This window comes from Chiroxiphia lanceolata, chromosome 12, assembly GCF_009829145.1.
Source record: "Chiroxiphia lanceolata isolate bChiLan1 chromosome 12, bChiLan1.pri, whole genome shotgun sequence".
Taxonomy (NCBI): Eukaryota; Metazoa; Chordata; class Aves; order Passeriformes; family Pipridae; genus Chiroxiphia; species Chiroxiphia lanceolata.
In genome coordinates, this window is record NC_045648.1 from 18,435,349 (window position 1) to 18,450,470 (window position 15,122).

The 15,122-nt window shown below is 41.7% G+C and overlaps 2 protein-coding genes across 11 annotated transcripts in view; one reads left to right on the forward strand and one right to left on the reverse strand.

The window, feature by feature from the left end:
* Positions 1-15,122, reverse strand: part of TMEM266 (transmembrane protein 266) — a 93,591-nt gene that overhangs the window by 53,634 nt on the left and 24,835 nt on the right. For 4 of the 6 annotated variants that reach the window (XM_032699631.1, XM_032699629.1, XM_032699630.1 and 1 more), the window contains 4 exons: positions 5,839-5,973; positions 4,579-4,679; positions 3,454-3,559; positions 1,153-1,341 (listed from right to left, as the gene is read on the reverse strand). In XM_032699631.1, coding sequence (XP_032555522.1) covers positions 1,153-1,341; positions 3,454-3,467 — 203 coding nt within the window. In that variant the 5' untranslated portion in view covers positions 3,468-3,559; positions 4,579-4,679; positions 5,839-5,973. Of the gene's footprint in view, positions 1-1,152; positions 1,342-3,453; positions 3,560-4,578; positions 4,680-5,838; positions 6,051-15,122 lie in introns of those variants that run through there. The other 2 variants (XM_032699634.1, XM_032699633.1) reach the window with 2 other exon arrangements.
* The window catches only part of NRG4 (neuregulin 4), a 50,143-nt gene continuing 40,829 nt past the window's right edge, over positions 5,809-15,122 (forward strand). For 3 of the 5 annotated variants that reach the window (XM_032699642.1, XM_032699645.1, XM_032699643.1), the window contains exon 1: positions 5,809-6,046. In XM_032699642.1, coding sequence (XP_032555533.1) covers positions 5,926-6,046 — 121 coding nt within the window. In that variant the 5' untranslated portion in view covers positions 5,809-5,925. The remainder of the gene's footprint in view (positions 6,047-15,122) is intronic. The other 2 variants (XM_032699646.1, XM_032699649.1) reach the window with 2 other exon arrangements.

The window sequence follows — 15,122 nt, forward strand, 5'->3', positions numbered from 1 at the left end:
AAGCATTCTATATGGCTTGCTGGGAAGTGCTTTTGTATGGATTCCACTGACAGTGGAGCAGACGTGGAACAGCAATCACAGAACCAGCAGGGCTGGGTACCTGTGCTCACCTCACCTCTGTCCCAAGGGATGTTCAACTATAGTGTTATCATTCCTGACAAATACATCTTCCTGAGTACAGTACCTCAGTTCCCCTCCTTCCCCCACACACCAGCCATTTACCCCAGCACTTCACTGCCCTCACTATTCTCTGCTGCAATTCCAGTTTCTTACTTCTTGTCCCAAACACCACAGAGATCAATAACAGGCTGTTCCCTTCCTCACTGACGTCTCTTAGAAGCTCCCCTCAAAGTCTCTTCTTCATATTATTTCAATCAGTACTCCATGGCAGGTTTTCTGAGCCTCTAATCATTCTCACTGCCTTCCTCTGGATTCTCTCCAGTTGACCCAAATCTTTCACAAAGGATTTAGTACAGCAGTCCACCTACAGCCACTTCAAGCCTGAACCAGGCATAAGGATGACTTCTAATGTCCTGTAGGACAACAATGCTACATAATCTGACACTGGGTTATGTTTGAGCAAATGCTATGAACTGGTTAAGATCTTTCATTTCACTAAAACTGGAATCATTATTCTGTGAAGACAGGAGCAGTATGTATATACTATATACATTATCAAAGGCAACGTTCACACATGATCAAACTACACAATTCAAATTACTGGGTGAAAAGTACACTGTCTGTCCAGGAATCAGCAGTACTGTGCCATTATCTCCTACTGCGTCAGGAGATGCACAACTACATACAAGAATCTCAGCAGCCAACTCTCTGTCATCCTGAAACCCTCCTGAAACTCCTTTGCAAAGAACTTTCACCAGGCCATTCTGCTTTTCTGATGGGCTATAGATGTTTTGTCCAGGTTTTCCTGGGATTAGGCTTCCAAACTGTGGTCAAACAGCAGAATTATGAAGAGCCCCAAACCAGCCCAGATTAGCTGTATTAGAAAAGGTCACTTCCATTCTGTGACAATGGTTTTAAAAAGAGTTTGAGGACAACCGGCTGCACTTCTCCAGCTTAAGGTGTCCTATTTTACAGGTCCTGAAATCACTATAATCTAAAACCATAAAACAAAATTCTGTCCTTTGTACTTACCCCTCTCTTTGGTACTCCTCATCCAAATTTGACAAAAGCTGGGACCCAGCCACAGACAGATCAAGTGCAGCTAAAGGCAGATCTCGATAAGCAAAGTTAACAAGCTGTACAGGAGCAATGCTTTTGGTCTCTTCTTCTACTTGTTGTGAAATTATCTCAACTTCTGAAACACCACCTTCAATTGTAGGCCTGAAAACATAATAAACACACATACACACATAAAAGATATAAATATATAAATAAGCAAACAAGTAAAAAGTAAGTTAGAGACAAGAACTTCATGGAATCCCAAAGAGCCAGCAACTTAAAAGGCCTCTGCAAGGTCATTGAGGGAGGTGTTGTCATTGAGGAGGCCAAGTCTCTCCAAACTTGTCTTTCGTAGATCTCACTGTGATCAACAGAAACCTCACAAAGGAGAACAGCATTTCACCCTGCTGAATCTGCTTCAAAGGCACTAAATATAAATGGATGTGTTATAAACAAACAAACACAGAAAAAATGCATGAACCCAAAAGCAAAATATTCACGCAAAACAGAAAGGAGACATGAAACCGTGCCATCTAAAAACTCACTGCTTTGTAAGTTACATCAGTGAGCAATGAATAGCTAAGCTTATTAATCATTGTATACAAATCAACCATTAATTAATGGATGCAGTTTGACCCCTCTTCCACTGTGGATTTGAATATTGATTCAAATAGTTCTGATGGATGGCAGCTTTGTTTCATTTAACTAGAAAAGATCATTGTGTTATTACAAAATAGTTCTGAAAGGAGAACAATGATTCAGAAGAATTATGGACTCCTCCATAAAGATTACCTAAACTGTCCTTATGCACAGCTACTTAATCTGATCATGTGTTCTTACACCAGCCCACTAACACTAATGGAATCTCCATGCAGTTAAAACCAGTGTGACAATGTGCATGTCTTTCACATTTATAACAAGATGCTCCTGCTCTAGAAACTTAGTCAGGGAGTGTATTATCGAGGGCATGTGAGGGATGACTCCACTGCAGGACAGCTTGCATGGCCAGGGTGATCCTCTGCAGCACCAGCCAAAGCTCTTGCTCTCTTTGATCCACAGGAGGTGCAAGCACAAACTCCTCCAGCTTTCTTCCAGGGGGGCCTGTTAACTTCTGAAAAAATCTCAGGCTACTGTCAGAGGTTTTCAACAGCAGGTGAGAAGATACTCCTTTTCCACGGGGATATAGTTTAAAAGTTCTTAGCACCCAACTTCACTCTGATATTTGACTGCAAAAATTGCACTGGTGATTTTGTTTAAAAGAAGCTTATTAAAATCTTCCAGCAATTTAAGCAACCTGATTAACAGTTCCTTTTTTTTTTCCCCAGAAGTAAGGAGTTTAGAAGAGTACTTAACTGTTATATTTTGTGTAAGGATATAATGAATGGATGTGGGTGAGGGAACCAAAATTCTGTGTGAAGGTTTCTATTGGTCAGAGCCTCACATTAGACTAACCCTTTCAGATGGAAGACATTATTCCTAAATTAAATGGAGCTAGCTGCTGCCAGCATTACATAAGAAAGTAACTTAAAAAAAACCAGAAAATGCTGTTATATCTCCAGTATTTGGCAGGGAAAGGCTGTAGCTGTGTCATACTATGGCAGTGAGCAGAGGCAAAAGGAAGTACTATTTGAACAACCTAAAGGCCTTTATTTTATTCATGTGTAACTAATAACGGAAAGTAATGAGATTCTTTGATTTCCAAACGAACTGTATTCTTCTGTAAACAACCTGAAATCAGAAACCCAAAGGTAGGAACTAATTTTAGCAAGAATTTTCTTTGATTTTCACCTTTAGTGCCATCCTGTGGACATTTACCTTTACAAGACCAGCCGGTTCAGTTTCACATGAAAGAGCACATGATGATCCCATTTCCAGTATTATAAAGGAAAAAGGAGAGGGGTTGGTGCTGCCTTTCCCTCTCCCAACAGTACTTAGCTTCTGTATTCTTAGACAGACTAAATCACAGACATAATCTGACTTGACTGAAAACAAAAACAAAAAACCAGACTAGTCCTGGCAGACAGGCTTGGGACAGGTCTGGAGGCAGGGAAAAAAAAAGGACAAACAGATCTGAAAATAATATAACATACCAGTTTTCAGCCACTGCTGTTAGTAATACATCAGACATGCTTACAGCATTCATGTTTTTTCTGCTAATTCACACTCTTTAGACAACTTCAGAACCTTCCTGATGTCACAACATCGTTCTCCTACAGGCAGCAACCTGTTCCCTTTCATTTAAAATCAATTATAATTATATCAGGTGGTACTTACTGAGGATTGGTCATGTTGGAGGATGCAACCAAACCAGCAGCAGTTCCAATATTTAACTAATTCCAGCTGCTCTGCATACAAGTTCTAGCCTTGCAAGATTAGGTCTCTGTGAGAAGCAAAACAAAGTTATACAAAACACAGCTGAAAGAAATCCAAAGGGCTACACTGACTTCTGTTGTGAATTTGAAAGTTTGTCTAATAATTTTATCTCCCCCGTGATTGTTTTTTGAAGTATTTTTATTCCAGGTTAATTCTTCCATATTATTGAGGCTGTAAAGTTACAGTGCATTTACTCATACACACAGACTCATATATAATACTTCCATAAGAACACAAGTCTTGTTTTAAAGCACTGCATTTTTGAGAAAGATAATCAAGGTCAGAGGGAGAAGTGGACTTTCAAAGCAAGCTCATGGCTTCAGGAGAGCAAATTCTACTTGAAGCCAAGTGATTTTTTTACCATTTAATATACATTAAAGAGATGAGCATTAGCTTTGTCGATGAAGGGCAGGGATTTGTTCTCCATTTCCCAGTTCGAACTGTGTTCTGACTCCATTCGCTGCTTTAGAAAGTCTCTTTCAAGAATTAATTCAAGTTGTCAAACACTCTAGATGGGCTGTTACCAGGAGAGTATTTTGATCAACAAAACCCAGTAACACCTTTGGAAAAGGTGCCACATTTGCCTGTGGCAAAATCTCCGCTCGTGCTGTGCCTGGACCAATGCACCGCAACCAGAATGTTGAGTCTGCGAGGATGAAACCTACTGATTGACACAGGTTTGGGAAGCAGGAAAAACAGAGAATATCACAAACCAAACAAAAATTCTTAGAGAAAGATATAATGAGAGACTTCATAAAGCTACCGTAAAGTTTATATGCTAAATAACTTTTAAAAGCAAGATCAAAACAAACTCTTATTTTAATTAACAGAAATAAACATCGGCAAATCAGAATGTTACTGACAGTAACACCCATGACCATGAGAAATGCTTGTTATACTAAACTTTATAGGAGAGTCACTTACAGGCTGAGTTGTTGGTCAAGTATTTACAGTGGAGACATAAAAATGTAGCTACTGTAAGACCCTTAACAATCACCTGATATCAAACAATAAAATTGAACTTACGTCTTTTGTAGAGCCATTTCCAAGGCCTTATTTCATGTTTTGTAACCTTATAAAAATGTAAAATATAGCCAATGGATTCTCACATCTTCCAGATAATGTGCCTGGGTGTGCAAAAAGAAAGGGTATACATTGTGATCGCCCTCCTCAAGTAGATAAGTCAGCCAAAAGCAATTTAATTATCCATATGAAGAAACATGGACAACTTCAAAACCAAAGACTGCACACATTTTAGAAAGACACACACTATTTATTTATAACCTTGTAATACTTCTAAAGATAGAATAAGAAGCAAACTTTTTTCAGATAAAGCTTTGCTAATACAGCAGAAACTTGATTTGACATCCATTCAATACCAATGGGAGCCTCTTCCCTGGCCTTTGTCGTCCTGAAATTATTTTATTTACTGTATCCCTAAGGCAGCAAAATACTAGAACATTTGCCTAAAATTATGCATGTTTAAATCACACAGGGCTTTATGATAGCAATTGTTACACGTACCAGCACAACAAAACTAAAATATTAGAATTAGCCTTGTTTTGCGACGTTGGCTCCCTAACATCTCCTTTGGGTTGATGTTTTCACAACACAAAAAACCCCAAACAATTCTGATGAAAAATTTTACCCAGACCAATTGTTCTAAGCACTCAGCCTGAGAAAAACCTAAAGGCACGAGGCACTGTGCACCTGCCTTGTGAGACTGAGGAAAACGAGACTCCTGCTGGAAATGCATTTGCAGGTCTGGAGAATAGACGGTACACAGGGATACAGCTTATTTAGGAAATGGAAATAAAACTGATGGAAATTGGCCTCAGAGGACAGGCAGGCAAATGTATATGTGGGAGTTTCTAAACCTAGTAAAAAACTCACCATTTATCCATGAGACAGCACAGTGTTAATATCCCCAATCTCTCTCCCAAACAGGGCTTAGAAAACAAAACAGTGACAAAAAATGTACAGATAGATTTTTAAAAAGTCTTATTTTTTAGATTAATCTCAAGATTTTGAGGGAACTGAAGTCATAACAGGGGGGCCAGCAACACTGCAGTTCCTTCACACAGGACACGAACATAAAAGATTTGCCTCTCCAGAATACAGAGTCTCCTTTTCTCCTGAAAGCTGGAAATACATGCACAGTCATACAGAATTTTGCTTTACAACTGAACCAGGTCTCTGAACCGGACCTGACTGGTGGCAACACCCCTAAGCCAGAGCAGCTCCCTCCTCCTGGAGTTGGCAGCTCCACAGGTCAAGTTTGCTCACCAGCAGGACCAGAGGAGCAGCTCTGCCGACAGCGCCGGTGGCTCCGCAGGGAGCAGAGTCCAGCTCGCTGAGCCCAAGGGATCTACCATGACACAAGGTGCTCACAAAGGTGGGACGAGGAACCTGGAGACACACCTGGAAGGAGACACAGGGAGTCAAGTTTCCAAAGGACTCAGTGGACCCTTCCTGAGAGAAAAAGTGGCCAAAAGTGAGTAATTTCTGGTGCAAATGACTAATGTATTCACTGATTTAATGAACTGAAAGGACAAGGAGTTAGCAAGGACAATAAGAGGACAAAAAAGATGCAATAGGTTGTTGTATATCTATATCCTAAACGGATTGCTGTGATTCATGCTTCTTTCCAGACTTTATACAAGCAACAGAAATGTCTTAACATATACTGATATTTTGCAGAAAGGTATTTTTTACCATCCACCCCACCTCATCTATCTGGTTTTAGCTTCCTTAAAAAACCCCACCTTTTATAGCAACATAAACCACTTGCAACTTCCACAGGAAATTTCTGTGCAACTGAGTGGTGTTAAAAGGCAACAAGGATCAGCAGGGAGATTCTGTTCTTCTGCACTTATCTCTCTTACATTCCTACAGGATACAGTGTGGGCAAAGAGGAATGATGTAGCTCTCCTCCCTACCAACTGAGCAGAGATAGGCAGAGGGCAACTTTTGGGTATTCCATCATAACCTGAGTGAAAATTTTTCCATGCAGCCCCTTCCCCACCTGACACACTCAATTTATTCAGTAGACAAAAAAGCCTTGTCTCTTATAGTCTGATCTGACAGAATCAGTTAACAGGTCCAGGGTTTTTGGCTTTTTTCCCTCACTTTATAGAACTGAGACCAGGCAGCACCCAGTACATGCTGAGCTGCCACTCAGTGTGAGTATGGGCACTGCACAATCTGCTTGTTCTGTGCTGTGTTTTCAAGGTGAGATGGCTGCAGGAGAGCACAGTTTCCAAAGTTTAACAGAAATAGTTTAAAAGGGAGATATAACAGACAGGAAAGAATTGTCCCATGAGTTTCTACTGCAAGCTTTTATTGGTATAACAACCCAAAACATTCACTGGACTAAATGACTGATGTATTTGTATGTACCAAAAGGACAGTGCAACCTGATGGGAAGCATGTAAGTTTGTACACAAGTAGCCCAGCTCAAAATGTGTGGGATCACAGTACAAATCTCAGCGGAGCTGACTCAGCTCTTCACCCCTCTGCAGGTGAAGGACGCTGTACCCCGTTCACTGAGCTCTTTCTGAGGCAAGATCTTCCCAGGGTTTAAAAGTGCTGGGCTTGCCTTCCAAGCCCTTCAGCTTTCCTGTTCTCTGCACAGGTACTACACATGCCAGTGCTCCTCAACCCTTGGGTTGATTCTGTTTTCTTCCCCCCCCCCTCCTCTGCAGGGGCACCTGCTTCAGCTCCTGGGCTGGGCAGTGGGGTCACTGCACTGAGCAAAGGTTCCCGCTGCTGTCCTTGCCCAGCACACATCCTGCCTCCCTTAATTCGTTAATGTTTACAGCAACCTTCTATTGTCAGTCACCACACCCTGGCTGCAGCTTGCTAATAGGAGATAAAGTCCAGCTGAAACAACACAAAGCACAGGACAGAGTTTGGAAGCACAGCACGTGGTGTCCACATGCTAAGCTAAAAGAAAAAAAAGCTGGGACCAAAACAAAACTCCAAGAGCAAACTTAAAAAAAATCTATACTCCACTTATGCATGAAAACCACAGCTTTTAGCATTGATTTAAGCACAGTCTTACAAAATATGTGTCACAGTGTAGTGGGCCCAATTGGGGGTGGGGAGTAGGAAGATGGTTTAATTTAAGCCTTTTGCACCAAAGTCCCTACTAACTCATACCCTGTGTTCAGCTGAGCTGAAGTCAAGACAACGTGATTCAGAGGGGTATTATCACAAAGCTGTAAGCTCCTGCACAAAATTCAGATGTTATCTGAAACACCCGAGTTCGTCTCTTATGAGGTAGCTACACAATCAAATTCTGACATGTTCTTCTAACTAAAGATTCTGCCACACAGTCCCCCAACAGCAGCTTAAGACACCTGGACAGGTTTGCATTCAAAGGAAATGCCACAGGCCACACTTGAGGAGACCCCACTGTTGGCTGCAATGTGGGGTTTAGGTGCCCTTGCCCAGCTTCAGCTCCTTCCTCTGCCCACGGGCTGTTACTGTGGGACCAGGAATCTCATTTGGCATTTCACTCAACAACAACGAAACTATCTTTCTTTTCCTGAACTTCATTAAAATTAAAAAAAAAAAAAAAAGGCAGGATGGCTTCCCTGATACAGGTCATAGTACAGCTCCAAAAATAGTTATGTCAGCAGAACTGAAAGTGTAGGGCAGGGCATTGTGCACAGAAACAACAGCACAGAGAAACACTTTAGATTAGAAACAGCCAAATCAAAGCTGACTGCAGAGCCCTGGCCATTGGCAACATTCAGCTGGAGCAAACACCCAACATAAAAACACTGAAGAGATTGAGGAAGGGGTGCAAATCTGTTGGGGGGTTTCTCTTTCTGTGTCACACTGGAGCTTTTTACTCTGCATCTAGTCCAGATCAGGAAATGGAATTTTGCTTCCTCTGTGCGAACAAGCTGAGTCCTTATTTCAGTCTACAAATTAGCAGCCTTGTACAATCTAAAGCTCAAATGCAAATGGTGGCTATTCAGGTGCCAACTGGGCAATCCTAAGAAGCTCTGGGAACTATTCAGAAAAACAGGAAGAAAGGGAATCATCTGAAATAGGAGTAGAGGAAACACCCAGACTACCCCAAAAGCTTTCAAAGAGAAAAGGGAAGTGTAATTTAGGGGTAACTATGTTTAGCTCCTGTGAATTAGCCCAGCCAAATTTCTTTATTTTGCAATTAACACCATGGATATCATCCTGAGGATCAGCATGAACCTGATGTGATCACTCATCTCTACTACTTCAAGTCACATTTCTCCAAGAACTGAAATTAGGTTCCCTGGGATCACAACAACTGTTTTTTTCCTGAGAGTTTTAACCAGCTCCATTCATCTGCATTTAGAAAGTTTTACTGGTCAGGTATGCCAAAACTGCTTCCTTCAGGAATCCAGCAACTTGTACTTCTGAAGGGGAAACCCTGAAAATCTGCAGGAGTGGTCCCTACACTTCCTTGCTTTGCTTCAGGTTGAAAAAAATGTTGGTTTTTTTTCCCCAATGGGAAAAATCACAGGTTATTATATTAAAAGAAGTAATTATTTTTATTAAACTGCCCCTCCCTAATGCCTTATTTGATACAAGAGTTTGATAGAGTATTTGTTTATATGGCTCGGTATAGGTGGATAAGGAGCATCTCCTTCATTTGTTTTAAAAACCCCCCACATTTAGATTTGTCAAAAAATTATGGATGCAGACATGCCACATAGAGAACAAACAGCAAATTAACTTCCTTAAACTTTAACATGCCCATGCGTGTCCGAAAGGAAAGAGGCACAAGAGATGGGGCTTTTTATTTCAAGTGAAAAGGAACATTTTTTGCATCTTTTTTATTTAAAAACAATAAAGTTTTCACATTTAAAAAAAAGAAAAGGGAAAAAACCCTCCATCGCAGGAAAGGTATTTAGATTGGAAAAAAGAGTCAGGCATTCACAAATTAGGAAATGGCAGATTTGAACTTGCTCATGCAGACATAATTCTATTCCCTTGTGGGATCATCCTGTATGTTGAAATTAGGCAGAATGTTGTTTGAGGAAAAATGAGCATGTAATCATGTCACTAAAGACTCATTATTCGTAAGTGTAAGTCATACTTCCTGGAGAGAAGTTTAGATGGGCCATAACAGAGAAAAATGATCTCATGAACAATTATAACAATCTCTTCATAAACCCAACACGATCACTGGTCGAATCCTGAACATTTCAGTACTGCAAACCTTGGACTACAGGACTACAGGACAAGTAAGGGTAGCTAGAAAAAAGCCTTTAGAGGAGGACTAATCCAGTGCAAAGCTACTAAAAGAGGAGGACTAATCCAGTACAAACTCTGAGGAGAGCCCAGTCAAGCCCCCCCTCCAAGGAGCTTGCAGGTCTGCAGTACATGGTGCTTCCAGACTGCAAGAAACAGCAGGAGCTGCTCTGTTTGGGAAGGTTATGAAAAGACTGCTCCTGCTCCTTCCTTCTGCTTTCAGTTCCCCTCCAAACTGGGGAGGGAGGGCAGGGGCTGGGCAGCAGGTCTATAGACAGGGTTCTGTGACATGCAAACACTGCACACTTTCTACACAAACCAGAGCTGCCCCGACAGCTCCTTTGGGCTCTCGTTCCAGTTCATGCTACACAGTGTGTACTGGCACTGTTGGTTTGCTCTGAGCTCCTCAATAAACAGCAGGCATTCATTCAGCCAGAAGATTATTCATTTGATCTCTTCCTCTGGAGCAACTCCAAGCATGCCATTTCCCTTAGCACCTCACAAGCCACCCTCATTCAGCTGTAACAAGCTGACGATCCCAACACTTACCTACACCTTCTGCAGGTGGTGAAAGTGGAAGAGAAAGCACCCACCACAGGGCCACAGTCCAGAGAACAAACAAAAGAGAGCAATTATTTAGTTAGAAGGTCCCTTTACACATCTGTCCAGCCTTCAAAGCTTGGGCCTAACTTAATAACGGGAGAGCCCCAAGGCAGGCTCGGTGTTTGCCCTCAGGATCGGGCACGGGGCTGGCAGCTCACACCGTGTCACTGCCCGGGGAAGGTGCCCTGCCCTGCTCAGGGCTGCAGCTGCTGGGGTGGCACCTTGGCTGGAGTGAGGGCACAGCACACACAGAGAGCAGCACTGGGACCAGACCCAGCTGCCAGGGAGGTGATCCCTCCTTACAGCACGGCACAAGGATCCCAGCAGGGACACGGGGTTGGACATGGCTCTGGCAGGACTGTGCTGATCCTGCTTCTGGGCTGGCAGTGGGAAGCTCAGCATTAGCTGGCTGTTGCCATGTGCCACTGCACATGTTGATAGGAACAAGCCTGGCATCAACAGCTCCACTGGACTGAAAACATCTGGTTTTTTCCGGTCTGGGAAACTAAATGACTCTGTCATAAAGGGCTCAGTCAGCATATAGTTAGAAGATCGCTTGGACAAATTTCGTAACACAGGCACTCCCCCCACAACACAAGATTTTTTGTGTGTCACAAATTCTGGTTCTCAAAAGAAAAAAACCAAACCAAAACCAACCAAACAAATCAACCCAAAAAAACTTCCTCAAATCTCCCTTGGACTAAATATTAAAATATTCAATTTGAAACCCAAACAAGGTGGGGTTTGTATTTGCTTGGCTAACAACAATTCTGTTTCTGAATTTTAAACGTTTGGAGATGACACTAACCTAGTTGACTCATGCCAAATTATTACCATTGAAAGCAAATCAAGTACCAATTTAGTTTCAAAGAAGTTTGGTTTTCTTGCGTCCATCAAAAGTCAACTCTTAGATTTTGCTTTTAGCTCTCTTCTTACTCCCTGGAACTGCAGTGAAAAGGTACAACCAGAAACCTGCAGCCACATTTTTTTATTTTCAAGCCAAGCAAGATCAGTCCAGCCACCCTTTAGAATAGTAAAAAAAAAAAAAAAACCAACAAAAACTTGCACTTTTGAACATGCTAGAATGAATGTTTTTAGGTCTATATAGATACCTGGCAGGTCATCTCTGATTAGATTTGAATTTATCCCACACGCACTTAATTTTTGCACTCTGTTGATGGCTTTTGAGGTAAAAGTCCATCTGAATCCAACAGCGAAATTTATTTGGACAGAGCTGAAATTTCACTCAGGCTTTTAATAATAGCAACAGAGTAACACAAACACTTGAGACAACCTCCCTTGAGTCACCCTGAGTATGATGGATGCCTCAATTCAGGGGGGTGACACTGTCAGTCTGTCTTACAGGACACTCTCTCAGTCATGGGAGAGTACCAGGGTCACCACCTGTCATGAAAATGGTTAAAACTCACTACATTTGAGTTTTCATCCACAATATCTGCTGCCCATCTTACTTGGAGGTTAACCTTCCAATAAATACAAGCTTGAGTTTCTGCACATACCCTTAGATTACTGTAACTTTCAGATTCCTTTCAGCCATTAGACTTCAACTTTAAGACTCCTCCTCAAGCTATTAATTCTAATTTTCTTTAGATCCTGGGCCTAATGGATTTTGGATTGAAAGGCTTTTAGAAATTTTTAAAGTATTCTCCAGTTTTCTAGAGGAGCTAATGTCAACCAAAATACAAAAGATTCACACTACAATAAGAATGAGGGAAAGTACAGAGAAAAACCTCATAAGAAATTCCTGGCATTTATTTAATCTCTTGAAGCTGAGGATTTCAATGCATCTCACCAATTATAGCTCTGTATTATATTTCTATAGAAGAAGGAGACTGAGAAGTAAGTTCTTTCTGTCTTTTCTTCTGTCTCTCACATAATCAACAATACAGAATCAAAACAAACCTAAGTAGACTGGTACTAAATCCAGTTCTTAGACAAGACAAAACCAGCATTTGGAAGTAAAGATTTCATTCTAAGAACCAACTATCTTACAAATGTATTTTTGAGAAATATCTATGTTCTGTCATTCCTGGAAAGTACTATGGGCAACCTTCCAGACAAAATGCAATAAATTTATATGAATTTATGGCTTTACTCTGTATCTTAAAAGCAAGTATATAATAATTAGTCCATTGATGTGAAATATATTGCTCTTCTCTCAAACAGTGCTATGCTTTGTAATCCAGCTCTTGGAAGCAAATAGCCCAGGTGTTTTGAATGTAAATTTACAAACAATTGCAGTATTTAATCCTGGTGATACACGCAGGGTAAACTCCACTCTGCAAGAGCACACAGATACTAAAATTCTTGAATTCACGTCTGTCTTGTACTTCAGAGGCAAGTTACCTCACACAGGCATGCAGACACAACAGCTGTACTGTGTGTGGCTTGGGAAGGTCCTTAGTGATCTCTGGGAGCCTCAAAGGCAAGATTTAACTGCCTTGTACATGCAGTGTACTGAGAGCCATTACTTTAATAGATGGCCAGTGCATTTAACTGTGTCACCCCCCAGCAGGTGATGGGATGCACTTGCCACTTCTCACAGGCCAGGTTTCTGCCACAAAATGCTGATGGGGAGGGACTCAGTCCAAGCTGTCAGCAGGCCCAGCCCCGACAGGACTATGGACCATCTGGAGGACACAGCCCTGTCAACTGGCCAGTAATTCCACATGTAGGAGCAAGGTGTGCACCTTCCCCCCCTTCTGATGGGGGTCTGGAGGGTCTCACAGGGAAGACACACACGGCCAGCCTGTGTCTGGAGTCTGCCTAGACCATCCACTGCAAACTGCCCAGCAAAGAGAACAATTCTTCCCACTGCACCTGGAAACAGGATGGGAAGTGATTGCTCTTTTTCAACTAAAGGTAATTGATTCATTAGTTATTTTGTGTGGAAATACAAGAAGGATCACTGAAGTATGCAAGAGCAGTACTTTCTGAAAATGTTAAAATGCGTTTGGTCTGCACAGGCATGCAGCATTTTTCCTTTAGAATGAAGTTATTTGCTTATTCATATAAAGACATATTAAAATGCATTCAGCTGGTAATATACCATATTAGTAAAAATGCCAAATTTATCTTTTCCTCCTTCAACATCACCATCTCTGCCCAGCCCTCATCCCTTTTAAACGCTGCAAGAACAGAGAGGACTGATGCTCTTGTCACATGAGTAAATGGAGAGCATCACAAGCTATGGAATAAATTCCAAAGAAGAGTGCAGGAACACCCACCCATGAACTCCCTCTGATTTAGAAGGGAGAACTGTCAGCTTGTGTTCTTCCACTAATAGCATCAAGATAAACTTGAGATTAACTTCTCAATTGCTAAAGGCTCACAAAGTTTACTCTTCTCAAGGAAATTCATCTTATTGTGATTTAACACTGTGAGCCAAGAACCAGTTTTTCCTGTGGCACACTAATTTGGTGCTACTGCTAACACACTAAGAAATTCATGTTGCAAAGCAGTGAGGATGGCACTCTGGGATTCAGATTTAAAATTTACTTCAGTGTTCCTTCAGGCTTCTCTACTGCACTTTGAACCAGGGCCTTAAAGACACCCAGTAAAAGGGAGCACATCTGACCAAGCTCAGCAACCACGGCCCCTGCAGAACACGAGGGAGTGAGAGGCACAGAGCAGTGAGAACAACACCTGGATACCTTAGAGACAGATAAAATATGTGCTGTGGTTCAAACAGAAGTGTTAATGCTGTGATGCTGCTTCAGCTGCTTGGACTTCAGTGCCTGAAGGCCACTTCAGGTGCCTTCACAGGACTACACTGTGGTTTCCTGGACAACAGTTCTTCCTTCAGGGAGGAGGGGAAGAAAAGGGGAAAAAAAAACCCCAAGAGAAAGTATTTCCCTGTCTTAGAGAAGTTTTGGTCATAAACTTAAAGGAACTGTAGTGATAAGACACAATGACAAGGGAAAGCAAGTGATGAACCTAACAAAGGTGCAGAGCATCCCCACCTTGGAGCTGGTCTTCCTGAAGCAGCCCCAAAACCCCAGAGGTGCTGCACAGCCCAGGGAAGCTCCTGCTGTCACTCACAAAGGTGCAGGAAAGTACAGGACAGGGACTTGGCTTCAGCTTCTCTGGCAACTCCAAAAGTAACCTTTGCAGGAATTGTTCTACTCAATACTTATCAAATAGTAGTCAATGGGAAGAAACAAATAGCATATAAAAACTTCACATGCATTTTCAATTAGATGTCATGCCATGTTAATTCCTCTTTAAATATAGAAGCCATAGTAGTTCATTTGCAGATGAAAAAAGCTAGGGAGATGAACTGATGGAAGAAACTTATTCCCATTTAAAATGCCTGGCACTAACTCCAAATCAGACACAGTGGCTTTTGCCTGTGTATTAAATAATTATAACAAATGTATTAAAGGAGGTACAATGACTTTCTGTGAACACCTATATCACACATGACAGTGTCTGCTGGAGAAATGTAGTACAATGGACAAGTTCATACAACAAACTCCTTTACCCTGGAGTTCAGTCCAGAGAATACATGACACAGATGTGTTTGAAAAAGCTTTGTTTGGTCACTATTTTCTTTAAAATAGAAGATCATAAAGAAAACAGGAAAACCCAACCACACTGCCCCACAGAAAAATCTTTGTGACCCATCCTTCAGTATTCTGTGGCACCACACAGACAGAAAAGCTTTGGCTGCTGCTGTGTGACCCTACATAGCAGTCGAC